Source organism: Ailuropoda melanoleuca, chromosome 9, assembly GCF_002007445.2.
Source record: "Ailuropoda melanoleuca isolate Jingjing chromosome 9, ASM200744v2, whole genome shotgun sequence".
Classification (NCBI taxonomy): domain Eukaryota; kingdom Metazoa; phylum Chordata; class Mammalia; order Carnivora; family Ursidae; genus Ailuropoda; species Ailuropoda melanoleuca.
In genome coordinates this window covers 39,842,445-39,870,029 of record NC_048226.1, presented here as the reverse complement: position 1 = coordinate 39,870,029, position 27,585 = coordinate 39,842,445, and the positions used below count along the sequence as shown (strand labels likewise).

Here is a 27,585-nt window from a genome sequence, read left to right as displayed (position 1 = left end):
TGCCAGGCCGAGCCCTGTCAGAAATGGCCAGCTGTGGACTGTTGGGCAGGGCCCGTAATATCAAAACCAGACATTGCCTTAGGATGGAAAGAACATTCTGGGTTCTTTGTCACAATCCTTTTCATTTAGGTAAAGGAACAGTGAGGTCCAGATTCATAATTCTTTCCCTTGGTGAAAGCCTTCTCTCATTCAATGAGTGAGCCTCATACTCTTGTGGTGGTTTATTGATGTCACAAACAAAGCATACTTTATTTTTATTTGAACTGGTCAGTTAATACATTTTATGCAAGGCAAACACTTTGTCATGAAATATTTTAATTAAAAATAAATAAGTTAGCTCCATCCTACAGAAATCTCCAGGTGCCACATACAAATGGAGGACATCAGCTATAGACTAAATAAGTTGAAATAAATAGTTTGAGGATACTATGATTGATAGGTCCAGCATAAATCACCTGCTTGGTCCCTAACTGTGCTCCAGGCCCCATTTTCTAGACTGTGCAAGACTATTTGTCCGTTGAGACTAGGCCCTCATTGAAAAAGCGCTCGATGTCCGAATCTCCAAATCATATTCCAACGTGAGGATTGGGTGCTGAGCATCTAAAATAATGGCTGAAGGGCAGGGATCAACAAGGCCGAAGCCCAGAAGCCCAGGCCTCTTATCTCTCCATGCCTCCTTAACGGTTCACCTGGAGATGTGGAAACGGGTAACTTAGCAAAAGGCGACACGTGGTCAGAGTGGTAACCTATGAATAACGGTTGAGACTGGTAACGTGGCCGAATTCTTCATTGTACCAAGACGTGGCGATTTCCAGCTGAGTCTTAGACTAAGTTCCACCATGGAGTGTCTGATTTTGCTAGATGGGTTAGATTAATTTAAGCTTCTGAATTAGAACACCAGGCTTCTGGGGGCAGAGTTGAGGCTACAAATGACAGATATGCAGGACATGTGCCACTAATGACCTCCACAGGCCGGCATTTCTAACTGACCACTAACTGACCACGCCTGCATCTCAGACTCCACCTCCACACAGCACTCTAGGTGGCCTCTGTCAATCATCTGCGTTTAGCATTTGAGATGAAAATTGTTTACTAACCTTGATCCTCCTCTGTGTTCTGAACTATTCTGTGTGAAGGAATAGATACAAACACCAGGCACTGAAGCCTGACACCCATGTGGGTCAGGCACCTTGAGACTAATCATTTAACTGCCTTAAACTGTCATCTATGAAATGGATAAGGACACCTAACCCAGAGCTGTTAGACAGGGAGAATGTATGTAAAGTGCTCAGTGTCATGTCTGACACATGGTAGGCATTTAGTAAATGAGAGCTGTTATTATATTGTCATCATGAGTCTATTGATGTTAACAATGGGATTGATGATGACATTTCCATTAAAAGGAAAGCACAATATTATATATTAGGTTAAACCATATGAAATTGTTCGATTGTTTCTGACCTACAGAGATGGCAATTTCTTCAAGTTCAACCCAATACTTAATGGTGTATTTCATTTAAATCACTTGCTTTTTCCAACTTTATCAAATTTTTCCTTTCAAACATTGCCCCCAGAGACATGCTCCTACCCCTCAAAACCTTCCTCAAATCAGTTGCTAAAATAAGCAGAGCAAGGAGTCTGGTGGACTTGAGGACCTAGTATTCAGTTCCAGTAACTGTATCTCGTAATGCCTTGGCTTCTCCATCTGTAGACTGGGAATAATTGTGCTTTCTTTAACAGGGATAATGGGTAGGAAAGCACTTTCAAAAGTTAAAATCATTTTGCCAATGCAAGGTATTGTTAATTTCACTAGACTATGCCACTTCAGAAAACATTAGCATTCAACATTTAATTTTTAATCATGTTTCTCTATAGAAAAGCTGCACGTAAAAGAATAGAGAATTCATGCACTCATGCCAAATGATCAATACTGATCTTGACAATACTGTCAAATGGATATTAGAACTATAAGTAAATATATAGAGCTTTGTCATTAAAAATTGTACCTTGTTAAGATGAAATAAATGTGATAAGAGGAATAGTAAGAACCACTGTGTTTACAAGTGCTTCAAACATCAAGCTCTTATATTTATACCAGAAATCACACACATTAGAACAACTCACAAGGAAGACTGAGGGATTGCCTGCTTCCTTCCTTGGAGGTCTTTAAAATGAGTTGGGAAAGTTTGATTGTGGTGTGGTTTTGCTTAAAGATAGGGATATAAACTCTGTGACCTCCCAAAGCCACTTTCAGACCAATGGCTTTATCGATTCTAAGAAGGCACACTTTTCTTTTGCCTTCCAGGGGAGTTCCTTGCCTGTACCCTAAGCCAGGGCTATTGGTGAGTAAGAGATGGTGACATGTTTGGACCCGCTACTAGCAGACGTGAATGTGGCTCAGTTCCAATCTGGAAGTTTTCTCCCCCATATGCAGTGAACTTTGGCCAACGCAGGGCACCTGGGGATGGTCACCTCTAGTCAGCCTCAAAGGCACTGTTGGTAGCTCCCACATATTCAGACTTCTTCTTGTGCCTTGTCCACATTTTCCGGAGGATGCTAGGCACACCGCAGGAAGCACTTCCTGTCAGCGGTAGGGAGGCTTCTGCTCCCTGGGGAAGGGTTGGATACTCCTCAGTCATCTTCTTGAGATGTCTGGATCTAAAGAAAAGCCAGGGGTAGGTAGGGAGGACAGTCATTTCACAGAGCCAAACTTTTAATTTTCGCCCTCAAGGAGTAGACTGAGCTCTTACTTCTCCTCTGCTCACACATCCTGTGACCAGGATGGAAGGGTCACTGTTGGGACACACATATGGATGACTTCTTTTGGAGGATCCTTACATGGGGTGAGGGAAGGAGGTGGCTCTGGGCACAGTGGTTCATGGCTCTCAAGTTCTGCTCTTGTCCCAAGTTCTCCTTTCCCACCCCTCCCACTTCTAGACAAACAACCTTGATGGAAAGGGCAAGCTTCCCCCAGCATTAAGCTATTGAAAGAGCCTGAGCCCAGGGAATGAATCCTGCTGCTCACTGACTGGCCCCAGGCAAGTGACTTAATCTCAGCCAGCCTCAGTTTCCTCATGTACAAAAGGGGGGTAATTTCATCTAACTCACAGGACTTCTGAAGAGAATGAAATAAGAAAGCATTGGGTTCATTGTAGACCTCAATACATGTCTATCTTTCTCCTCACTTCCTCTCCCTAGGTGAAAGAAATGGCCTTACTTTTCAAGAGCCAGCCTCCAGGAACCCATGGAAATGGGAATGTCTGAGCTCGGAGAGAAAGGAACCATGGAGAACCCTCTGGACACAGCTATGTGTCCAGAAAGGTTGGTATGTGCAGCTCAGTAAGTTGTTGAGGGCTCACTCCAGCTCTCAGCAACAGCTACGGATGGTCAGGGGCATTTGCCACTAGACCTTCAAACAATTTACATGCCTTTCTGACTTTTCTCCAATTAGGTCCCGGTCCATTGAGTGACTTCATTTTTATAATTCTTTCTAGATGATTTTCTTTTATCTAGAAGCACTTCACATTGGGCTCTTCCTCCTTGGACTCTAAACTTCCAAGGTGTGCACCCCTTGGGTTGGTGTTTTAGCCTACGGTTCCTCCAAAGTGCACGTCTCACGTGCTCCCAAGGATGTGTCTTTCCAACTGCTAGATTGTAGGTTTCTTGAAAAATAACAGCCACAGTTTGTGCTAAGTTCTTCACATATCCCATTCTGTTCTCACAATAATACCTCAAAAGGGGTACTATGATCATCCCCACTTTTTGGCTTTTGTTTTGAAGTAAGTGAGGACATGGAGGTTATGATAACTTGCCTGAAGTCATAGCAGGTTAGTGGTGGTGCTGGGCAAGCAAGCCGCTGGGAGCCCAGAGGCCACACCCTGCATCACCCCCTAAGCCACTTTTCCGCTACGTGCAGTATGGACAATAGTGGCGGGGGCATAAATGTACATGTTGACTTGAGTTGCAGACGCTTGCTTGCCATCTTCTTAGCGCAGCCTTGAAGGCAGTGAGGGAGTTGCTGGTGGTGGGGGAGGGGTCTATTTACTCCTGCTACTCTAGCGGCTGGTTCTGGATCAGAGTTTACAGTAACATGGAGGTTATACATTAGGTTTGAAACTTTTGTATCTTGCATATTTCTTTACCTTGGACAGGAGCCCTTCACCTAGTCCACAAGGCATTTCTGACACCGCTGTGCCTACTGGGAGGCTCTGATAATGACCTGTGATTACGTTTATCTAATTAACCAAAAACCCTCCCAAATGACACTTCTCCAAGTCTAAAGAGTGGTGTTAATGAAGTGGAAACCATCAAAAACACTTGAGCTTAATCCTGGGGAAACAGTCGACGAGGCGCTCCAGAGACCCAGGATTATTGCCCTCATTAAAAGGTAATTTAAAGCTGGCATGGATTTCGTGTCAGCATCTTGAGAGCCTGTAAGCCAGGCCACCTGTTACTCTTCTGCGAAGGACCAGGAATGGGTGGTGAGTCCTGCCGGCAGCGGGTGGGGAGACACGGCACTCACCCTCTTGTCAGAACACCTCCATTCTCCGAGCCCGCAGCAGCCGCCTCCAGCACACCAGGGGCTTTCACTGAGATCCGGGCCACCGGAGGAATCTGGGTGGTGTCAGAGGGGAAGGGAAGGTGAGGATGTGGTCACGGTCCCACTGACTGGAGCCAGCTGAAAGGGGGATGGCTCCATCCATCCACCAGCTAGGACAATAGTCCTCACACTTTGGCAGGCATCAAGACTGCCCTGCGGGGCTTGTGCTGGGCCTACCTCAGTTCCTGATTCAGTAGGTCTGATGTGGGCCTGAGAACCTGCATTTCTAACAAGGTCCTGGGTACTGCCAGTCCCCGCTCTGAGAACCACTGACCCAGAGAACTTAAGAGAGAGCAGAACTCAATCTTACCTGACTACTCTGTCCACCTCCTACTCCCTTTGCCTGTGTTCACTTTGTTTTCCACATCCTGCAGATTCGTGCTTCGGAAGACTGCCTAGGTTAGGGCCATCCTCCCCATTTCCTCTGCCCTAGTCTTCAGATCCAGTCACCCGGGACTTCTTCACTTCCCACCAGACCCGCCACTAATCCCAGCCCCTCTGGATTTGCAGCCCCTCCCCACTGCAGACCAGACTGAGGCCAACTCTGCAGCCTGTGCTCCCAGGCTCCCAGGCTCCTCAAAACCAGGCTCCCCCTCACTATGCAGCTTTACTCTGCATCCGCTGTGGCTACGGTGACAGCTCCACCTCCCGTCCCAGCGGGGCTGGTCCTGCCTCTCCTCATGCTCGGCTCATCCCCACACACAACGAATCCTTTCCTCAAGTGCATGTACAGCTCGCATCTTGGCTTTTCCTTCACCCTCTGGATGGAGCCTCGTCTCTGCCTGCCCTTCAAGGCCACTTCTTCCCAGAGGCCTTTCCTCAGGCTGGTGGCCTAAGTGGATTTCTCTCTGCCCTCATGTCTGTTGTCCCCACAGCCCTGAGTACCTATGTGACATGTTTCAGCATTTCACCAGCTCTTTCTACGGTTCTCTTCTTTTTTTATTTGTTTTTAAAAAGATTTTTATTTATTTATTTGTCAGAAAGAGAGAGAGAGAGACAGAGCACAAACAGGGGGAGCAGCAGACAGAGGAGAAGCAGGCTCCCCATTGAGCAAGGAGCCCGATGCGGGCTCGATCCCAGGACCCTGGGATCATGACCTGAGCTGAAGGCAGATGCTTAACTGACTGAGCCACCCAGGCGTTCCTCCAGGGGATGTGGTATGGACATATGGACATTCTTGTTTCATATACTTGTCTAGTCTCCCAGTCCTCAGAAAGATGGCATGGTGTGTGTCAGGGTCTGGCACTTAATCCCTTTGGTGGCCCTCTGCAGCCCTCCTCAAGGAGGTGATGAGTGCTCAAGAAGCGTGTGCTGAATGGAAAAGTAGGACGCCCTAGCCAGGGCTAAATCCAGAGTTTGCTTAGTCAATGGGCATGCACTATGCTTTGTTCCTTCACCCCAACCCCACTGAAGGTTTAGGGTCACCACATTCCTGGAATTGCTGGGAAATTCCAGGTTGAGGACATCATGATTAACTGTCCCCTTCTCTCCCTAGCTGGCCAAAGGTTGTGGGCAGAGTTACTGTGCCACCTTGTGGCCTCTCGGGAGCTCTCCTTCCCCATTGTGCCAACAGCCCAGCCCCGGGAACATACACCCGCCTCTCCTGCTCCACCGTCCTTGGTCCTCCTCCAGTGCATGTCAGCACTGAGTCAGGATTAGCTGTGTAAGGTCTGAATCCCTCTCCCACCCTGGGATAAGGGGCCTCTGATGAGCTGCAGGACCCCAGCATCACTGTCTCAGGCTCAGGGGAAGGAGTCAGTCTTGCTGCCTCTTTGTCACTGTGTCCCCATGACCACCCTATCCCATCCCAACTCGTTCTGCCCTCCCAGATGCAGTTACTTCTCTGCCAGGGGTACTGTGTGAGCCCAGCCCAGAGGTTTGGGGCAGTTAATCCAAGGCTGTGAGTCACCCTCTTTCCCTTAACCTTGGTCTTCCTCTGGCCTAAGCCGAGGGCAGCTCTTTGAGCTGTTACAGCCTGACAATCTTCCTCAGTTTCTCTTGAGTACTAGGTTGGGGCAGAGGGCTCCTGATAAAACAGCGTGACCTATCCCTGCCCTCTGTGTGGTTCTCCTAGTACAGGGATGACCTACATGAGGTATTTGGATTAGATTTTCTGCTCAGACGTGAAGTGTTTACTGTCCAATTTGTTCCAGAAGGAGGAAGCTGGCCCACACAATCTCCAGGGTCTTTTCTAGTCCTCCTGTGGCACGATCCACCAATCTGGAGAGCTGCTGCTCACGGAGCCCAGGATGCCTGAGCTGACCTCACCTCTAGCCATGATTCTACCCCTACTGTGCCAACCCAGAGGGCACCCACATTCATGCCCAGAAGAAGACACAGGAGATGTATTTTTTTTTTCTGAGCTAGGTCTGGACATGTGCCCCCCTGATCTCCCTTCAGGGAAGGACGGCTGCCCAACCGCTGGGGTTCAGGCAGCAGATGGCTCTCGGCTCCTCCAGGCAAGTGTCGGGTGCAGTGGGCCCCTCACTAGGTGACACCTGGGCTGGCACAGCCCACATACCATGACAGAACGAGGAGGAAAAAAAGGTTTGGCCATTTGGGCCCATCTCAGGGAGGCGGATGGGTAGCCCTGGCCCCAGAGCTCCCACCAGGAGGTATCTGGTGCTCATGGCTGTTCAGCCTCTGTGCAAGCTGACCTCCCTCTTCCTGTCACAGGTACCAATCCCTAATACACATCTCCTACCCCCTACACCACATCTCAGAGTCTGCCTCCAGAGACCCTGACCTGGAGCACATGTCCTCCAGAGGTTTCCTGAGCAGAGATGCCTGGTGCTTCGTGTTTTTACAACGTTTAAGGCCCTCGCAGCTCTTTACCCCCGTAGCTGCCCCCTGGGAATTAGTCAGGCGTTTCCACCTGGCACGTGCCTACCACAGAAACCACTTCTCTCCCCCAGTGCTTGAGATGTCCACTAGGTAATAATACCTTCCTCTGTCTGCCTAAGAGCTGACTTTCTGGCAAGAAAGAGAGCAACACCCAGTGGTGTGCTGTGAGCTGATAGACTTCAGGAGCAAAGAACCTTCAGGCATGCCTTTCTGATAATCCTCAGGCCTGAAACAAAGGACAGAGCGAGAAGTCTAAAGCACCACAGATAGAACTAACCAGGCTTATTTCACTTACCAAAGACTTTCCATATGCTCGATTCCCACACAGATTTGATGATTTGGGTTCCGAACTCCCCACTGTAGGGTTGAACAGAGGAGGCATTACTCAGTAGTACTCTGTGTTCTACTCCCCCCGCTTCTGCGTCCGTGATCTCACCAGCTAATCAACCACAAGCTGGGAGTTTCTAAAGGCCTTGTGCCAAGCAGCAAAATCAGGCAGTAGGGTCAGGCAATGGGGCAACTGTCGGGTGGGTCACCTGCACCCCTGGCACTCTTCCGGGCGTGTGGTGGGCAGGGAGGGTAGAGCTAAGGTCTAATGAAATCATGTGTGTGGAAGCATTTAGTACTGTGTCTGCGGGCAGCAGGTGCTCGGAGAATGTGCTCTTAGCTTGTCCTTTCTTCCTAAGGAGCCACATCACAAGAGGTTATCAGGAGTTCAGTCTTTACTGCGATTTAGCTTGCTGATCCTGGACACTCCTCTGTGGAAGGGAGCAGAGAAGTCTGCCTGTGTGGTGGGAAGCACAGCTTTATGATGGTCGAGGGTTAAGATTAGCAGGGTCCTGAGACATTGGCTACAAGAGACTTTCATGAGAACCTTCTTGCTATGCCTTTATTCCTGAAGCCTGACCTACTTCTGAGTAATCTCTACCTTGAAGTCTGCAGCTTCTGAGAATCCAGGTGTTGAGCTGAGGGAGCTGGCAATAGGTGGGGGAAAGCTGGCTTTCAATATAGTCTTTCCTTGGGCAGACATTCCAGAACAAGCCCCATCCTATCACACTATAGCAAATAGAGATGAAACGCTCCCCAACCCAAGGAAGAAAACATTTCAATGGCAATAAAATGAAGTTACAAGACTACGAAGATTAAATCATATCCTACAGTGCTCTGGCATAAATAATAACAGCAGCTCATCGTTTTGAGTATTTACTGTGTCAGGCACTGTGCTGAGTATAAAACACATAAGCATTGTCTCATTTAATCCTTACCATAACCCTGTTAGGTAGATATCATAATAGGCCCCTCTTTCCAGATAAGGAAATCGAGGCTTGGAGATACATAACAGAGGAAGCCAGGTAAGGATGATCTAGGGAATGGCAAACTGCTCTGGGGGTCTTGTAGGGCTGGAGAAACATGACTGAGGGACACCCTAACCCAAACTGGGAGGTATTTGCCAGGTAGAGACAGGACAATCTGCAGGAAGAACAGGGTCAGGGAGGGTCTGGGAAACAATATAATGGAGCAGTCACAGAACTGCACTGCAGCTCAGGATTTCTGTGTGTATGGACGGGCAGGGATGGGAGTGTGTCACAGGAAGTGACCCTGGAGAGGTCAGAAGAGAATGGATTCTCGGAGGGCCTTGAACATGGTCTGGAGGGCAGTGGGGGTAGGAAGGGGGTAGGAAGGACACTGAAGCAGAAGGATGGCAGAGGCAGATTTCTGCTTTAGATGGACTGCTCTGGTAGCTTTGTAGAGGGAAGAGGGACTGGAGGCTGAGGGCCAGGGTTGGATGCTACACACCAGGGGTGAAGGGGGCCTGAGCCCAGGTAGCCTGAAGTAGGTACCAAGAGGGAGCGATGAGACATATCCAGGAGCTGACATTGTCAGTGTTTAGTATGTGACATGGTGGGTGGAGTGGGGGTGAGGAGGACAAGGGGGTGTTAAGGAAACATCCCAGCTGAGAAAGGAAGACAGGTTTGAAGGAGGAGGACGCATTCCATTTGAACATGTTGATTCTGAGGTGCCTGAGGACATCTTGGTGGAGACGTTCCACAGGCAGCCAATTATCCAGGGCCCAGGAGGTGGTTGTCCCCATTCCGGGCATTGAGGCTCACCTGTTCAGGGCCTCATGCTGAGAGAGTTTCTCAGCTTGTCTTTGCCTTCAGAGTCCCTGCAATTTCCAAGATTCCTCAGAGAATCTTTCTCCCACATGAGAAGGCTACATCATCCAGGAGCCTTCTCCTACATCTCAGAAAAGAAGCAAGCCCCCAGATCTGAGCTCCCTGGAGACACACATCCTTCTGATGGGAGGATGGAAGACTCCATGCCCAGCCTTTCCTGTGGAAAGTGCTGGGTCTGGCTTTGACTCAGAAACCCCTCTGGCATCTATCAGATTGGGGGAGCTGAAGGAATTGAATCAATGCCCAGCTCAATCTTTTTTTTTTTTTTAAACCTGCCTAGCACATTCCCTGCATGAGCTGACTGTCACATGTTGGGCGGATTCTCTCCATTTCATTACTTACTGTTCTCTTATACAATAAAAGAGTGACTTGGACAGTCAAGCTTCCACAAACTACTTAGGAAGGAAAGTGGCCCCTAAGACTAGATGGCTGGGAAGACATTATTCTCTGGGGGTGGGGGATGGAGGCATTGGCTAGGAAATTAGCAGAACCAAGATTTAATTTCCGTTCTATTGCTAATAAGCAGTGTGACTTTGCATCAAACAGCTTCTATGGTATCCGTTTCCTTTTCTGTAAATGGGCCTGGGGTGCTCACAGGTCAGTGGTCCTCTACTTTCAGTGTGCATTAGAATCACTTGGGGGGCTTGTTAAATCAGAGATTGCTGGGCCCCACCCCAGAATTTTATTCAATAGATCTCAGGTGGGACCCCAAATTTACATTTCCAGCAAGTTCCCAGGTGATTCTGCTGCTCTGGGGACCCCACTGTGAGAACTACCCATTTGACTGTCTCTAAATCCTTGCTAATCAATATATTGTCCTCGGACCAACATCATCAGCATCATCTGGAAGCTTTTTAGAAACATAAAATCTGGGGTCCTACTCAGTCTTACTGAATTAAAATCTGCATGAAAACAAGATTCCCAGGAGATTCTTTTGCACATTAAAATTTGAGAAACATGACTGTAAATCCATTTTATGGTTTTGTAGCGAAGATATTCTCTTTTTCTACACACACATGCACCCACCCACCCACCTATATATAGATGCAGAGAAAAATTTATCTCCTCTTAATTTGCAAGGCAGATTGTGGTTTTCCTTATGCTTTCACTTTACATATGTGTATATGTAATCACTTAGCTAGAGAGTATAGCTTGATTAATGCGTTATTATACATCGGGTCATAAAAAGAGGATCAGGATGTTACTGATCAAAGAAACCTTAGAGATCCAGTCGAGCATCTATGAAAGAGAGAAGATGGATGGATGAAAAGATACACTCGATGAAGTATAATTTCAGTTCTTTCAACAGACAAAATTGTTGACACCCAAATGCCTTCAGAAGGACATCCCAGACTTTCTACTGTGCATTTTGGAGTTAAAATATCAGTTACTTTAGGCTGTGGACATAACAGAAATAACCTAAACCAGCAATTAAGGGCAAAATACCATCACAGACTTCAGCGAGCGAGGTGCAGATTCCCGTGGAACTGCTTGGGGTGGAGGCCATTTTTAAAAATAGTGAAGGTAAGACTACAAGGTTTCCAGTTTTCAAAACAAATTTGTCCCTAAATTCTTTTTAGAGATTGTTCAGATTGCCCTAAGTCATTCACATTTACAATGGTGAGATCGTAAGATGGCAGTTTATGAAGAGCCTGTATAATTACACACACAGCCTGTAAACGTAAGCTTCTGTTTCTTCATGAGTCATGTCTACACTAGCTGTCTCTCCCGCAGAACATAATGATTTTCATCTCTCGGACCCAACAGGGCTTCCTGGGGAGCAAGATGGTAAATGAAAGCATCCATGCTCCCCCGGGAGTGTTTTTCAGGTAGGTGTTCTGTGTTGCTGCTGTAGGTGGGGCCCGAGAGCAGGTGCACTCAGAGCAGTGACGGCCCGCGCCGAGCAGGGGAGGGGGCGGGGCAGGAAGCGCACGCCCCACGCCACAGGTGCTGCGCTCACCTGGCGGGATGGAGGACGCCAGGGAGGAGCGTGAGGTTGTTGGAAAAGACAAGCCGGGCCGCAGACCCTGCGGCTGCTGGGCTAAGCGCGTCACTGCCCCCCCCCCATCCCAGGCAGGTTCCAGGGACTCGATCCAGGGCACACGTACCAGGTCTGGCCGGGGCCTTGGCAAGGTGGGGTCCCTGCGGCCGCGCGCCGTGGAGTCGGCCCGACCTGCGGCCCTCGCCGTCGCGGCGGTCGCTGCGGTGCGGCAGCAGCTCCAGGGGCCGCGGCGTGTAGAGGTCTGACTCAATCACCACCTGCCGGGAGGAAGGACAATCAGCTTGTTCCTCTCCTTCGGATCTTCAGATGTACCCTGAGCACGCAGTGACTTCCTGGAGTTTGCTTTACTCCAGTGAATGCTAGCAGCAGTGGGAGAACTTGGGTTAACTGGCCCCCAACAGTCAACTGTTTTATTTAATTTCACCAGGTGCCGTGGTGCAGGAAGCTGAGGGTCCCAGGGGTTCCTCACCAGCAGCGCCTTCAGAGTCAGGAGTCTGGGCCATCAGGCCAAAAATATCACCTGCCCCCCAGGTGCCTGTTCTGTTTGGCAACAGAACAGGCTATTTGAAATGATGACAGTTCTGGAAACCAGGGTCTTACAGTCTTTGTGCTAAGTAGACACCCTCGTTTCACACAGAGGACAGCTTTTTGAATGCTCTAGCAGAAGGAAGAGCTAGGGAGAGGACCCAGGGCCCAACTAATTCTCAGGTTCTGGGTGGCTCAGTCGTTAAGCGTCTGCCTTCGGCTCAGGGCGTGATCCCGGTGTTCTGGGATCGAGCCCCGCATCAGGCTCCTCCACTGGGAGCCTGCTTCTTCCTCTCCACTCCCCCTGCTTGTGTTCCCTTTCTAACTGGCTGTCTCTCTGTCTGTCAAATAAATAAATAAAATCTTTAAAAAAATAAAAAATTTAAAAAAATAAAAAGAAAGCTGCTGGCAAGACAGTGCAGAGCTCCACATGCTCACATTTCCACCACCTTGCAGAACTCCTGAGTCAGGAGGAGCTGGGAGATGAATTTCCACTATGTATGGTTTGCTAAGTGGAAATTTCAGAAACCCAAACAGAATGCTAAGAGCTAAGGTGTTTTCAGTCATGATCACCTACTGAATAGTTATTTTGGGAAGTATATTAAAAGGAAATACCCCTTTTGTCAGGACCCACCGAGGGCCTTAAAAGTTATAATAAACACACATAAATCATTGAAATGATTTAAATATATAAACTTGAGACAAATAATACCATATTTTATCTTAATACTGGGAGTGATGAGGGAATCTTAGCAGTTTTGGGCTCATATCCTGCATATTTTTATACATATCCAGGACATTAGGGTCATTCATTCTGAATTTCTTCACTCCTCTGAAGCTCGTTAGGATCTGTATCCTGTAGCTTCTCTGAGGTTTGCATTGACTCATGTGCTTGCTCCTTTGGCAGATGTCCTGCAAGGGCACGCGTTCTGTGCCAGGTCCTGGGCACTGGGTGCATCTGTGAGTTCGGTGGACCCATCTCAGCCCTTTTTCTCTAGCCTTTGATGGATCCCCCTCATTTATCCACATAGAACACTTGTGTTGCTTTTGGAGGATGCTGAAGCAAATAAGACTACATTTCTAAAAATTTAAATAGGGAGGTATTTCAATTTAGTGGAGAAAAATTGGATCTTTAATAAATAGTTATAATAAATGGCAGGTCGCTGCAGGAAATTGATTTGTGTTCAAACTTCTCACAACAAAATATATACCAGACAGATCCAAGATACACGTTAAAAACAACAAACACAAGAACTGAACGTGGCTCAATACAACATTTGTTACGTATGATGGGGAATGATCCCTATGTATAGAGAACACTTACAAATCAATAAAGTGGAAGAAAACAAAACTAGGAGCTGGCCATTGACAATAGAAATACAAATGGTAAACATGACACCACAAACATGAAAAGATGTTGAACAAAAATGCAAATGAAAACGAAGTTGTGTGTCTCTGTGTGTGTGTGTGTGTATGTGTTCGTTTTCTTCTCAGGTTGTCAGTGGTGAAGAAGGTAACTCCATTTGCGGTCATGCAGACCTGAGCTCACGCCCCAGTCGTGACACTTGGTGGTTCTGTGGAAAGGAGATATTCTTGTGTGTCCTTGCTGTGTGGGGGCGGAGTAAATGCCTATCACCTGTAGGGGTTTCAGTAGCAGAGCTTGCTCTTTCTTCAAGCTACATATTTATCTGCAGAATCAGAGAGAGCAGTTCATGTCTCCCAAAGAGGAAACTAGGAGAAGCTGTCACTCTTTGCTCAGTTTACCACAAATAGTCCTTTGCTTAGAAAACTAATATATCCCCAATTTGGTCTTATCTGGGTTAGGAAATTAACTCCTCTCAAGCCCATTTTAGGGCCCAGACTCATTCACTCTGTGCCTTTGGAGGAAGCTGATCATTCAGGAGCATGTAGGATTAGTACCTTTTCTCCTCTGGGCACTGCAGAAGGTGGGTTTTTTTTCCCCCAATAATTTAAAATATTTATTCCTTTTTCCTCCTAGCTGAATTGAGATATCACTGACACATGTGATTTGGTAAGTTTAAGGTGTACAATGTGTTGCTTTGATACATTTATAAACTGTGGTATGATTAGAAGGTGGTGGTTCTGTTGGGCTGGGAGCAGTGCTGGGTCCACCACTGTGCCAGCTCAGTGCACTGACCGCCCAGCACTAACAGTCTCCTCTGCAATCCTCCTTACCTTCCTTCCCCGTGGCCCCGTGCTGTGCCATGATGTTGCCCAGAATACTGGAATTTCCTAGATTAATGGCAGTTCGGAGCCCTGTCCCCCTGGACCCTTGTAATACTTGGCCTAAAGGGCTCTCCCCTGGAATGTGACTCTCCAGGTTGAATAGGGGAGACCTGAGCCTCATTATGACACAGAGCTCTTGACTGTCACAGGTATTTCTGATTTTATTTTCATTCTGTCAGCATTCTTCTGAGTGAGGAGGAGTGAGACTGGTATGTTTTCAGACCTACTTTGTACAAGGAGAAAGTAAAGCAGGTAATGAAAGCCTGCGGAGTCCATGAGGGAGACCCGGCATTTCCTCCTCTGAAAGGGAAGCAAATGTTCCCTTTCAGGAACAAGAAACTCCACCTCCGCCATCCTTCTCTGCGCTGTGGGGTGGGAGAAGGGAACCAGCAGGGAGAGAGCGAGAGGCATTAGCTGCTCAGCGCTCTGCTGGTTGGAGGAGGCTCCCTAGGGATGGGGATGAGGCTGGTTACTTCCCAGGTCATGACTTAGGTCCAGGTGCCCCTTCTCCAGTCCCCAAAGGATGCCAATAGCAGGAAAGGAAGGAGAGGTGCCCAGTTCAGATTTCCCTTTCTTAGCTGTTCTGGAACTTGTGGTTCTCATTTCCCACAGTAACAGAGGCTCTGAGAGGGCTTGGGGCGGGGGAAGGCGGGGGGGGGCGGGGAGCACGTTGGGCCCACTCCAGGAAATGGACAACTGAGAGCCTGGGTTATTTTCTGGTCTCTAGGACACAGTTTGGGGCAGCTACTGCTGCTGGTCTTAGAACAAACTGGTCTGAGAGCAGGTTCTTTAGCGCCCCCCCCCCCAGTACAGGAGTAAGCCGGGAAGGGAGGGGAGGGTTTAGTGATGGATTTGCCTTTCCAGCAAACTGCCTTCTGAAAGTAGGGGGGATAGATTAGAGCAATAAACTGCCGCTCCCCTGCTGGTCTCCGGTCAGAGCCTGGAAGCATGGAAGGCATGGGCTAACACTCAAGCCTCAGGATTCCACTCACTGACGTCTTCAACTCACACTTCTGTTTGTTTGCCAGCCTAGGGGGCCAGTAGGGAGTTGGAAAGACAGGTGAGACCTAGGTGATGGAGAATCATCATGATTTTGGGCTGATGGGATCCATAACAACGTTCTAGCCCAACTCCCTAATTCTACACATAGAGAAACTGAGGCCAAGAGAGGTCATGTGTCTACAGGGTCACAGAGTTATAAGGGGCAGAGCCAGGATGAGAGCCATGGTTTTAGGACTTCTAGGTGAGTGCTCTTTATAAGACCCAGAGATGTGCCTACATCCAGATAAGAAATTTCAAGTGCCATCAATCGCATTTTGAAAAATCAGTAAATTTCCCAATAAGATGGAAATCTGAGGAGAATGTGACATTTACAATCCCATTTCTCCATCTTTCCTGGCGGTGCTACCATTGCTCATCATGATGGGGCTGGGAATCAATGGCCCCTGGGGGCCTGACTCCATCGTAGAGCTGCTGTGGCACTAAGGATGGTTTAGAGAGGAGAGATCTTTGTAAAGGAAGGAACCTGACTCCACATGGTAGCCCAAGGACAACAGACACAAATAAGAATTTCAGGACAAAGAAAGTCATAAACATTGGTAGAGTCAAGCAGTTACAAAATGTGAATATTTTCCTTGGGAACTCAAAGGGAAGCCAAGAGCCAGTCAGACGAGGAAACAAATAATCAGAGACAATTCTTTCTGTAGGACTCACTTCCCTCATCTTAGGTAGACTAAGACCTTTCTTGTCTTTTCTGATTTGAATGTTCTGTACAGCTGGCGTTGAGGTTTGCAGGCAAAGGATGAGTCAGGCTGTTAGGGGAAATGAGAAATTCAGAGGAGAGCTCAAAGGCCAGAGGGCATTACTAAGTTGTCTCACCTGGAGAAAGACTGCATCATTGAAGACAAGACCCAGGTTCTAATTTTTTTTAAATCAAAAGCAAATTTTAATATGTATTCATATACTTGAGTCATTTTTCTTCCTCTAAGTAAAAATATTTTGGAGAGGGAAAGTCATAAACCATAAACATAACTGTCTTTCTCAAAAATTTCCACTCCCAGGAAACCTGAGAGCATGGTTCTACAGGGCTGGCAGAAGTCAAGTGGCTGAAGTTCCAGAAGGCTGTGGCCCGTATTTTGGTTGGTTTGATATCTCATCCCCATGTGGTTTCACCACCACCACTGAGAGTTGTCTCCTTTGTTTACGTTCAAAATCTCCTGAGGATTTTCTTCCCTAGAACTTACTTAACTATTAGAAAGTATGGTGATTTAGTTTCCATTTTAAAAGCTTTTGTAAATATTGTTCTGTCCTTACAAAGCCAGTAGATATTGGTATTATTAGTGATTCAGACAGGAACATTGTTTAAGGTTAAAAATTTAAGGGGCTCCTGGGTGGCTCAGTTGTTAAGCGTCTGCCTTCGGCTCAGGGCGTGATCCCAGGTTCCTGGGATCGAGCCCCACATTGGGCTCCCTGCTCACTGGTAGCCTGCTTCTTCCTCTCCCACTCTCCCTGCTTGTGTTCCCTCTCTCGCTGGCTGTCTCTCTCAGTTCAAATAAATAAATAAAACCTTAAAAAAAAAAAAAGAAATTCAAGGCAAGAACTCGGTTGAGAACTAAATATTCCCAATTCCCAAGGGATCTTTCTGGAGTCATGAATGATTTGTGGCTCCTTCAAATCCAGAGTAATGCCAAACTCAAGCCCCTTGACCAAAAAGTCTGTTGTGAAACTTTTCTTAAACTGTAAACTACCTACAAAAAACCCCTTTCCTTTCCATTTTTTAAAAGATTTATATATTTATTTTAGAGTGCAAGTACAAGTAGGTGGAGGGACAGAGGGAGAGAGAGAATCCTGAAGCAGCCTCCCCACTGAGCACAGAGCCTGAGGCAGGGCTAGATTCCAGGACCCCAAGATGATGAACTGAGCCGAAATCAAAAGTTGCCTGCTTAACTGACTGAGTCACCCAGGCGCCCCTCCCTTTCCATTTTTGGTAACACCCACTCCTTGAAAGTCAGGAGCATTTTTATTTTAGACTGTGGGCTTCAGTTATCAGGGACCAGGAGAAAAGTAAGAATTTCTTGCCCTACCATAAAGAAAATTTCCATCCATTAAAAGCCCTTTTCTTTCCTTTTCTTTTAGTTTTTTGTTTGTTTGTTTGTTTTTAAGTAGCCTCCACGCCCAGCACAGAGCCCAAGGCAGAGCCTGAACTCAGGACCCTGAGATCAAGACCTAAGCTGAAATCAAGAGTCAGGTGCTTAACCAACTGTACCACCCAGACACCCTCATTTTCTTTCTTAATGTAAAATATTCTCAAAAGTCATTAAAAAAAATACAATGACAGAAAAATGTGCCAAAGACATGAATTAGGAACCTATAGTGAAAAAATATCAAAATGCCTGAAAAGATGAAGAATGATATTGATAATTAAAGAAATGCAAATTAAAACAAGATACTTTCACCTATCAGATTATCAAAGGTTAACAACATTGATGATATACAGTATTGGCTTAGGTGTTTTGGTAAAGGTACTTTAGAACACAGTTGCTAAGAATTTGGCAGTGGATATAAATTTTTTTCAATGTTCATATCCTTTGAGCATTTTCTTTTTTTAAATTGAGATATAACTGACATATAACATTAAGGAGTACAACGTGTTGATTTGATGACCAAGGATTTTCATATCTGTGAATTTATCTTCAAAAACATTTGCTTATGAAAAATATGTTCAAGGATATTACTTGTGGCATTGTTTTAGTAGAAATTTGTTAAATAATCTAGAAAACTTCAGATGTGATTTGGGTAGAAAATTATAGTACATTCATATAATGGCATGGTATGCAGCTTTTATAAAGAATGAGGTAGGTCTATAAGTGTCAACTGGCATGTAAAGATATTCAAGACTTACAGTTTAGTGAAAAAAGCAAATTGCAAAACAGTACATTATTGAGCAATGGAGCATAATAATGATACTTTAGTGTATGGGAAAATTTCACTTATAAAGCGCCAATACTAATTGAATGCTTGGTGTGTGTCAGGCTCTAGACTACGCACTTTACATGTGTTAAATCATTTGCTCCTTCCAATGGTTCTTGAGATAATGTGCTCCTATTATTGCCATTTCAATACTAAAGAAGTTGAGTCCCAGTATGGTGGGCAACTTGCTCCAGGTCACCTAGCTAGAAATGGATAGAACTTGAATTTAAGTCCAGGCAGTTGGACTCTTAAGTCTATATACCTAGCCATTATGTTCTGCAGCTTCTTAGAATTTTCTGATATTGTATTTTATATTGTCATAGTATTTGAAATTTTATAACGAGCACATACTACTTTGGGAATTAAAAAAAAAAGTAATGTTAATGAAAACAACAACGACTAAAACCCCATCTCATTCCCAGGACGCTGAAAAAAATTCTTTTTAATGGAGACTAGGCCTTCAAAAATTGAGATACTTAGAAAATCAAAATGGTATTCCACGAAAAATTGTGATAGAAATAGAAACTCCAGCATAACCAAGAGGAAACCATTTGCAGTTGAACCTTTTCAGTGAAAGTACGAAGACGGATTGACAACTTTTGTATAAAGAAATCTGTAAGTAAAATGAGAAATTTACAGCATCCTTTGGCTCTAATGACATGTGAACTGATTTTAAGGTAATGCGAATGCTTATAGAGTAGCAAAAGATAATGTAAAAAAATGAAAGTTGATGTTAGTAGGGTTGGAGGTAAATGGAAAAGCATTGCTGGAAGCCTGGCAACTGTTCAGAATTCCTCGTGATGTGTGACAAAGCTGTAAGCAGAAACCATTTTTTTTAAAAAAAAATCACCATTCTCCACGTCTAGCATAGTGTCTCTTACACATAGTAGGAATGAAAATATTGGATGGATGAATGGATCAAGGGATAGATGAAAGTATTCTTATCCTTTTACTTGTTAAGTTACTGTGGAATTAATCCAAAAGATTAGTATTTTGTACAAATTAATTGCAATGCTATTTATAATAGTGAAAAAATGGAACCTCACAAATGCCAACAATAGGACAACACCTAAGTCAGGGATACTATACTCATCGTGGACTCCATTTAAATAAGAACACAATTTTTTTAGAGAATGAGATTTACTCTATGTGTCTGGGGAAAATGGGCAGAATAGGAGCTGTTTGCTGTCTGGTAGACATTTGTTAATTATTTTGGTGAAGGGGAGGACAGGAAATCGAGCAGCCGCAACATGCCATAGAGAAAAACTTCCTGGCTATTGAGAGCAGGGGAGAGGAAGTGAAGAAGCTAGATGCTGCTTTTGTAATGAAAACCAATAAAAGGGATCAAAATTGAAGTTGTCCTTACATTCTTGGTCAAGAGGTGTTGAGAGCTTTTGACTCTTCTTCTGGCTGGACTGGACACTGCAAAGAGAGAGAAAGGAAAGGTTTCAGAGAACGTGGGTAAAGCTGATGTAGCCTCAGAGAGGGTTTGCACCTGGAGTGGGGAGGGGCGCGGAGGAGGGGAAGTGGGGAGAATAGGCAGGGTGTAATTACAATTTTAGATGTTACTTGGCTGAGTGCACCAAAGTTCATAGCAGTATTATTCACAATAGTCAAAAGGTGAAAGCAACTCAAATGTCCACTAACAGATGAGTGGATAAACAGAATATGGTATATGCATACAATGGAATATTATTCAGCCTTACAAAGAAATAAAATTCTGATACATGCAGTAACATGGATGAACCTTGAAAACATTAAGCTAAATTGAAATAAGCTGGACGCAAAAGGACAAATATTGTATGAGTCCACTTATATGAGATACCTAGAGTATTAAACTCAGAGACAGAATGTAGAACAGAGGTTACAAAGGTGTTGGGGGAAGAAGGTAATGGGGAGTTGTTATTTAACGGGTAGAGAGTTTTGGTTAGGGATGATGAAAGTTCTGGAAATGGATAGTGGTGATGTCTGCACAACAATGTGAATGGACCTCATGCCACAGAGCTGTACACTTAAAAATGCTTAAATGGTAAATTTTGTATCATGTATGTTTCACTACAGCAAAATCTTTAAAAAATCAATTAACTATTAAAAAATGTTCGTTGGAAGAAGGTGTATATTTTGTTGAAAATGGAGATACTCAGATATCTCTTTTCCATATTGCTGCTAGAATGATTTACTTGGAACTGAAATCCCACCATGTCACTGCCCTGCCTAGAACTGAGATGACTTCTTGTCACATATCAGATAAGTGATCAGATGAGTGCTGGGTGGTTTTATTTTCTTCAGAGCACCTACAGCCATGATACCTGGGATACAGTGTGCTAGTTAATAGCCAGGGTTCCCAAATCCTTTCACTTGAGTGTGAGTCAGAACTGGACCACTTGCCACTTAAGTGACTTGGGCAAATTACCCATCCTCTCCACACTTTCCTCTCCTCATCTGTAAGACAGAGGGAATTAATGGCACCCACCTCAGAGGTCTGTGACAAGGAAGAAATGAACTAATATTTATAAAGCCCTTGGTCCAGTGCCTGGCAAAGAGTAAGTTCCCAGGAATCAGTGGTGGTAATTATGATTTTCCTCCATCCCTGCAAGCTGAAGGTAGGTAGAAAGAATAGGTGATAACTTTTAGATCTGACAGCGTTCCATTAGGATTTCTCTTTCTGGAGTTTTCTCCATTTCCTCCTGCTCTTCCCTGATCTCTCTCCCCAACCACTCCCCATTGCTGTTTATCCTCAAGAGAATTATTTTGAATGCTGTGGTGCCCTAGAATTAAACCCCCTCTGGTGTGTCTCAGGAAATAACTTCTGGTGTAACTTCTTGGTAAAACCACAGCTTTTATCTTTTGTATTTACTGTGAATTGTGTCTATGAATTTTTTCCCTTAAAGGGCTCTCTTTCTCTCCAGAAGGTAAAAACCCACACTTGTCCTCAGTTAATAGACTTGATATCTTTGTCCCATGCCTTTAAAATATTTCGGTAACACTCTAACACTTGCTGCTGCCATATTTTTATGAGACATTAAGACAGCTCAGCTAAGAAATACATATAAATATTAACTTGAACCCAATATGTGTATGTGTGTGTGTATGTTGGAAAGAAGGATATAACACAACAATAGAAAGGTAATAATTGCTCACATTGAGCTTTACCAGGTGATGGCTTATTTGCCTTATCTCATTCACTCCTTATAGCAACTCTGTGAGCCAGGTACTCTGCTTTATCTCTATTTTAGTGGTGGGGATACTGAAGTTAGGGGTCACACAGTTGACAGTGGAACAAGGCCCTATACTCTTAACCATTGGCCACACTGCCCACGCTGCTGAAACTGTGCCCAGAAAATGTGTTGGCCATTTTGGTCATGCTAAATTATAGCATTGGGAAAAGGGCAACCCAGGGAGAACTATAACCTTATTAGATAAAATTAAGCCACCTTCTATTTCTGTAGGCAGGGAATGTGGGGATGTATTGAAGAGTTACCAATCTCTCTTATAAGCAGGGACTTAAGAAGAGCTAGCACTGTCTACTCTCACTGAAAGCCCTCTGCTTGATAGCTTTGAAGAAAGCAAGAGGAGGCAAAAAAGGAAGTAGGAAGAGGTGAACTTCTTCCATTCATGGTCTAAGGTAAGACTGCAAATACTCCTTTTCTAGAGAACAACTTCCTGAGCAGTGAAGTGTCCATGAATACCAATGAATACTTGGTTTATGACCAGGAGATGGCCATGAATGAAAATGGCAAGAAAGGAATACAGGATTAAATATTGATCTTTGACTGAACATAGTCATTGCTCTAAATAAGGAACAAGAATAGAAATCATTTTTTAAGTGATGTATTTAATGGTGCTTACTACATGCTGGGTACTGTTCTATATGCTTTATATGTTTTATCTGTATTTCCATCCCCCCCCATAACAACCCTGGGAGGTAAATTCTAGCTCTCTCTTTTACAAAAGTGGAACCTCGGGCCCATAGAGATGAAGCAGCCTGCCCAAGGTCACACAGTGCGGAAGTGGCCGCATTCTCTTGACCACTATGCTAAGCAAATTGAGTCAAAGGCCCTGTTTTAAATGCTTTTATTCAGGTGAAGTGTGACATTGCTCCTGAATTGTTGAATAAGTTTTTAATTAAAAAGGGCTATTTGGCTTTGAATTTTTTTCTTCCTTTAAAAATTGCTAAATGGAAAAAAAATGACCGGAAATAGAGACATATTTTAACATTTTCATATTTGCTTCCAATTTGTTTTTTCTCATGTAAAAGAAATAAAAAATTAGGCAAATTTCAATTCCCTTTCTATTCTCCCCTAATTCTTCTTCTGTCCCTCTCCAGAGCTAGTAAGATCACTAATTTTATCTGCATCTTTTCAGCCTATGTTTTCATACTCTCTCTGAATACGTATCCATAAGTTGTTTTGTATTGCCAGATATAGTAATTGTTATCATACATATAACATTTTCAGCCAGCTTTTTTCGTTCCCACTCAACATTATGTTTTTGAGATCTGTGTCCGTACACATAGATCTTGTTCATCCCTGTTGACAACTGTGGAATATTCCATAGTACGATGACACCGCATTTTACCCCCTCCCCTCCTCAAGGACATTGAAGCTGTTTTCAATTTTGTCCTCCTAGAATCAATGCCACCATGAACATCTTTGAGCAAGAACATCTAGAAGTGGAACTGCTGGGTCAGAGGGTCAGCTTTAACTTTCCAGGTACTTTTCAGAGGCTCCAGACAGAGTTCCAACTCCTGCACGTGGGCAGACTCCTTGCTCTTTTTTCTATGTGGCAATAGATGTCAAAAGCTTTATTTATGTTCTGTTGGTGTCTCTTTGTGACCAGGCGGAGTCTCTCCCCTCCCCCCTGAGCAGTGGCCCTGTCAGTGGCTGACACGGGAAGAAGAAAGGGGTTGTTTGAACAGGGGGTCACAACACCAGCAAACATCCAGCCCCCTTCATTCAAGTCTGACAATGAGACCAGGGTTAAGCCAGAGTCCCAGGCTATCCCACCAAGGCAAGGGCTGTGGGGAGAGAACAGAGGGAGCAGGAAAGAGGACTGAGCTTTGGAGGGGGCGAGGGAACTGTCCAGTAACCAGACACCTGCTGTCCGCTGAGCTCGCACACAAAGCCCTCCGTGGGACTTGACACCATTCACCCCGAGCACAAGAGCTGACAGAGTCACACGTTTTGGCGGCGCTAGTTCTGGGTGAAGTTTGGGAGCAGGGGCCCTGGGATCTGTGTTAGAGGCCAGCCCGGGTCAGGGCATTATCTGACCACTTTATACGATTTCAGGCCCCTGCCAGGAGTATTTCTCCTCACCTTTGATGGCATCGTTAGAAATCCTACTTTTGAGCCAGCTGGTTCTCATTTCAGAGCCCACTTGCTCACTGGAGAAGAAGAGAGAATCTCTCTAGCTGCCCTGGGAATTTTGTTTTCATCTCTGTTTCCTAAAACAATGGCTCGCTGTCACTTTCACTGGGCATATTGGGTTACCAGGACTGAATTAAGTGGAACGGGGAGCATTTAACTGCCCTCATCCCCCCACCCCTTTGATGGATTGTTTCTCAATGACTGATGTTTATCCATGTACCTCCTTTTCCGAAACAGCCACAACAATAACAGATACCATCACAGCAGAGAGCCCATCCACCCCTCCGAGAGAGACCCGAGGATAAGCCATAGTAAAACAGCACATGATTGTCCTTCACCTCCGGCAGAAGGTGCGGCTGTGAGGAAACGTCAAGGGCAATTTCACTCACCCTTGGAAGGGATCACGGTGGTGAAAACTTCTATATTTTCATCACTGCAGCTGTAAATCTGATGCATCCTTTCAGCCTTCTCTCCCCCAAAGTGCCGGGAACCGGAAGCCTCTCTCCGAACCCCTAGTCGCGAGGTTTCCTAATCCAGTCTGGCTCGGGGATCATTGTGCGGGTCCACAAAAGACAGGCTGCTGCTGTGATCTCATCTCATTCCAGAGTCTTCACTGCAACATTTTCTAATCCCATCTGTCTTTTTTTTTTTTTTTTTTTTTTTTTTTTTTTATGAATCCTATTATTGTAAACCTTTGAGCGTGGAGGCTTCAGTCCCCTCCCAGCCAGGACGTATTTAACATTTTTATTTTGCTGTGTCTGCCGCAGTGATTTTGGAAGTCTTTTGTGAAGTAACGATGAAGTGAAATCGCCGACTCGGTTAGCTCCAAGCTTGGCTGGAGAATCTCACCGAAAAGGAAACGTGAATTTTGGTCCCAGCAATTACCCTTTTCATTTCAGAAACGAAGGGGGCTTTTATTTCCCCCTTCCTCCAGAAGAACTGGATATTCAATAATTTGTCGTGTGTTGATTTGCCTTCCAAGTTTCTATTTTAAACAAAAGGACTGTTTCTCCAGAGCATTCTCTCCTCATGCCAGTACATGACAAGGCTGACATTTCTAGAGAGCGGTCTGTTTTGCGTCTCCTTGTACAACCCTTCAGGTGCTTGCAGACACATGGCAACAGCAGTGCCCTGACACCCAAGATGGCACAGGAAGATTCGATTTTCAAGAAGATTGTATTTTTATTACCCTAAATACCCTAGTATATATTATTCTATATATTCTATTATCCTCTATTTATATAGAATAATACGTATCCTATATTTTGTTTTATATATGCTATGTATACACACAGAAATAAGGTATGTCTGAAATTATGTCAAACCCACTGTCCTTCATTATGCCATGACAGATTTATTTCTTCATATTGATAATGATGATGTAATCATATTAACAATGATAGTTGGCATTTATTAAATGCTTGCTAAGAGCTAGGAAGCGTGATGTATGATCTCATTTAATGTCTACAACCACCCGACAACACTAGCCATTATTTTTGCCGTTTTGTAGGTGAGGAAACTGAGGCATGAAGAGACTGAGTAATCTGCCCAAGATTAAAACACCAAGTTCATGGCAGAATAAGGATTTAATCCCTAATTTGACTCCAAACTCTATGTACTTAATCATTAAATTATACTCCATTCTTTACCTTTGAAGCCTTGCCACCTCCTTTGAACCTGGGGGTTCAAAGCCCCCCTTAAACTTGGACTTGGTATCCACTGCTATTTCTATGGTAGACAAATTTGGGGCATTTATTCATCAGTTAGTTGTCAATATTACACTTATGTCTCAGAATTGCACCTAGCCATAGAGGATGGCTCTGGGAATCCATGTTTATTCTGTCTGAATTTGTCCCCTTGACACTTAGACACTTAAACACCTAACCCAAACTGCTGCCTCCTGGGAACAGAAATTGGGCCTTAGACTGGGGCCAGAGGGAAGGTATATACTCTCAATATCTAGGTGGTTTTCGGGGCTAATGGGGGTGAAATTGAGGGGAAGCCAGTGGAAATAAATGGAACCGATGATCTGGACAGGGCCTGAGGACTGAATGTAAACCCAGGGTGACGAGTTTTAGCTGGGGGAGGGGAGCAAGCGCTTTCACCTTGACCCATACTTGTTGGGTCTGTGGTTACTTGTACAGGTGGGCGAGAGCCAGTGCGAGGGATGGAGGGTTGGGGGTAAGGGAAGTATTGGAAGAGTGAGGGGTGGGTGTGGAGAATTGAGAAAGAGCATAAAGAGGCAGAGATAAGGGAGGGGTAGAAAAATGGTCCAATTTGATAGTTTTCAATGAGATACCTTGGTCTCTATCTGATAAGTGTCCTTTTTGTTTAAGTAGGTTTTGGTCATTGTCAGTTAAAAAGAGTAGTGTCTAAAAACACGTCTATAAATTTTATAACCTCCACAGTGATTAAATTTTTAAATAATAGAAAATTTAGAGGAATATCTAAATAGAAAGCAAGATCCAAAATTATGTTAACAGACTGAAATTATGTTAACAGACTGTAGGTAATAAAACATACATGGAATTTAATAAAACTAAGTATAAACATTTACTTTTACATTAAAAAAAACTATGTAATACAAAATTAGTGTGACCTGGTTTAGCAGCATTTTATTAAAAAGAAACCTGAAGTTTTGGCTAACCACACGCTTAATAAGAGGTAACAGTAAAGATTAGGAGCTAAAAGACACAAATGTAGTTTCAAGGACCTGCTGCTAAATTAAAATTATGAACCTTCTAGGGTATGCAGAAGCCAGTCAAGGTCACCTGGATTTAATCTCAAGGAATCCAGGCTGGATTAGGTTTTTTCTAAGAAAGCCCAAATTTAATCAATTAGACTATATTGTATCACATCTAATGAATAAGCCTGAATACAGAACTAAATGAGCTAATGTAGTGAAACACACCCAGAGAAAAACAATTCTTAAGAAATCATTTTTACCTGTTGCAAATATTTTTGAAGTAATAAAAATAATACATGCTTATTATAACACATTCAAAAATTATAGATGGGTATACAGAAAAAGTGAAATCTACTTCCCCTATTCTAGCCTCACTTCCTAAAAGCAATCATTGTTTACAGATTGGTGGTGCATTTCCAGATTTGTTTATGCTTATTTATATATATAAGTGTATATATATGATTTAAAAAATAGAAGTGGAGTCCTACTACACATACGCACGCATATGCATGCACGCACTCATTCATGTGTGAACATTTATAGTTCCCATTTTTAAAATAAATGTGCAGAAGACTACTACACTATAAGAATTTGTCCACTCCTTTAAAAAAAAAAAACGATTTTATTTATTTATTTGAGAAAGAGAGAGAAAAAGCCTGGGGAGGGGGAGGGGCAGAGGGAAACACAAACTCCGCACTGAGCAGGGGCTAAGCCTCCCTTAGGGCTTGATCCCAGGACCCTGGGATCATGACAGGAGCCCAAGGCAGACACTTAGCCCACTAAGCCACCCAGGTGCCCCTAGCTACTCCTTTCTTGATAGACCTATAGCTTATTTCCATTTTAAAAAAATTAGAAACAGTGCTGCAAAGAACATACTTACATATGTATCTTTATACATGTCTTCTAACTTTTTTGTAGACTGTGTTTCTAGTTGTGAGAGGGTGGGTCATAGCATATGGGTATTTAAAATTTTGAGGACATTTTTCACATTGCCTTCCAAAAATTCTGCCTCCATTGACACTTTCACTAATAGGATATGAGGGGCTTATTCCCCACACCCTAGGCAATAATTATTATTATTAATATTTGCCAGAATTATACTGTTTGGCTTTTGGGCTCTGAGCCAAAAATCTTGATTGTATTAAACAGTCATGGGGCTCCTCGCCTAG

At 44.5% G+C, this 27,585-nt stretch overlaps 1 protein-coding gene and 1 long non-coding RNA gene across 2 annotated transcripts; one reads left to right on the top strand and one right to left on the bottom strand.

The window, feature by feature from the left end:
• Positions 1-216: 216 nt before the first annotated feature.
• On the bottom strand, positions 217-24,897 carry VXN (vexin). Its single transcript, XM_002916373.4, has 6 exons — positions 24,120-24,897; positions 19,731-19,786; positions 11,730-11,880; positions 7,740-7,801; positions 4,523-4,614; positions 217-2,658 (listed from the first exon to the last, which is right to left on the bottom strand). Exons 1-6 carry the CDS (start codon positions 24,184-24,186, stop codon positions 2,475-2,477), a joined length of 612 nt encoding a protein of 203 aa, XP_002916419.1. The 5' UTR covers positions 24,187-24,897; the 3' UTR covers positions 217-2,474.
• On the top strand, positions 21,870-24,110 carry LOC117803754. Its single transcript, XR_004627807.1, has 3 exons — positions 21,870-21,989; positions 22,994-23,076; positions 23,968-24,110. It is a non-coding gene; the product is annotated as an uncharacterized LOC117803754 (long non-coding RNA).
• Positions 24,898-27,585: the final 2,688 nt, after the last annotated feature.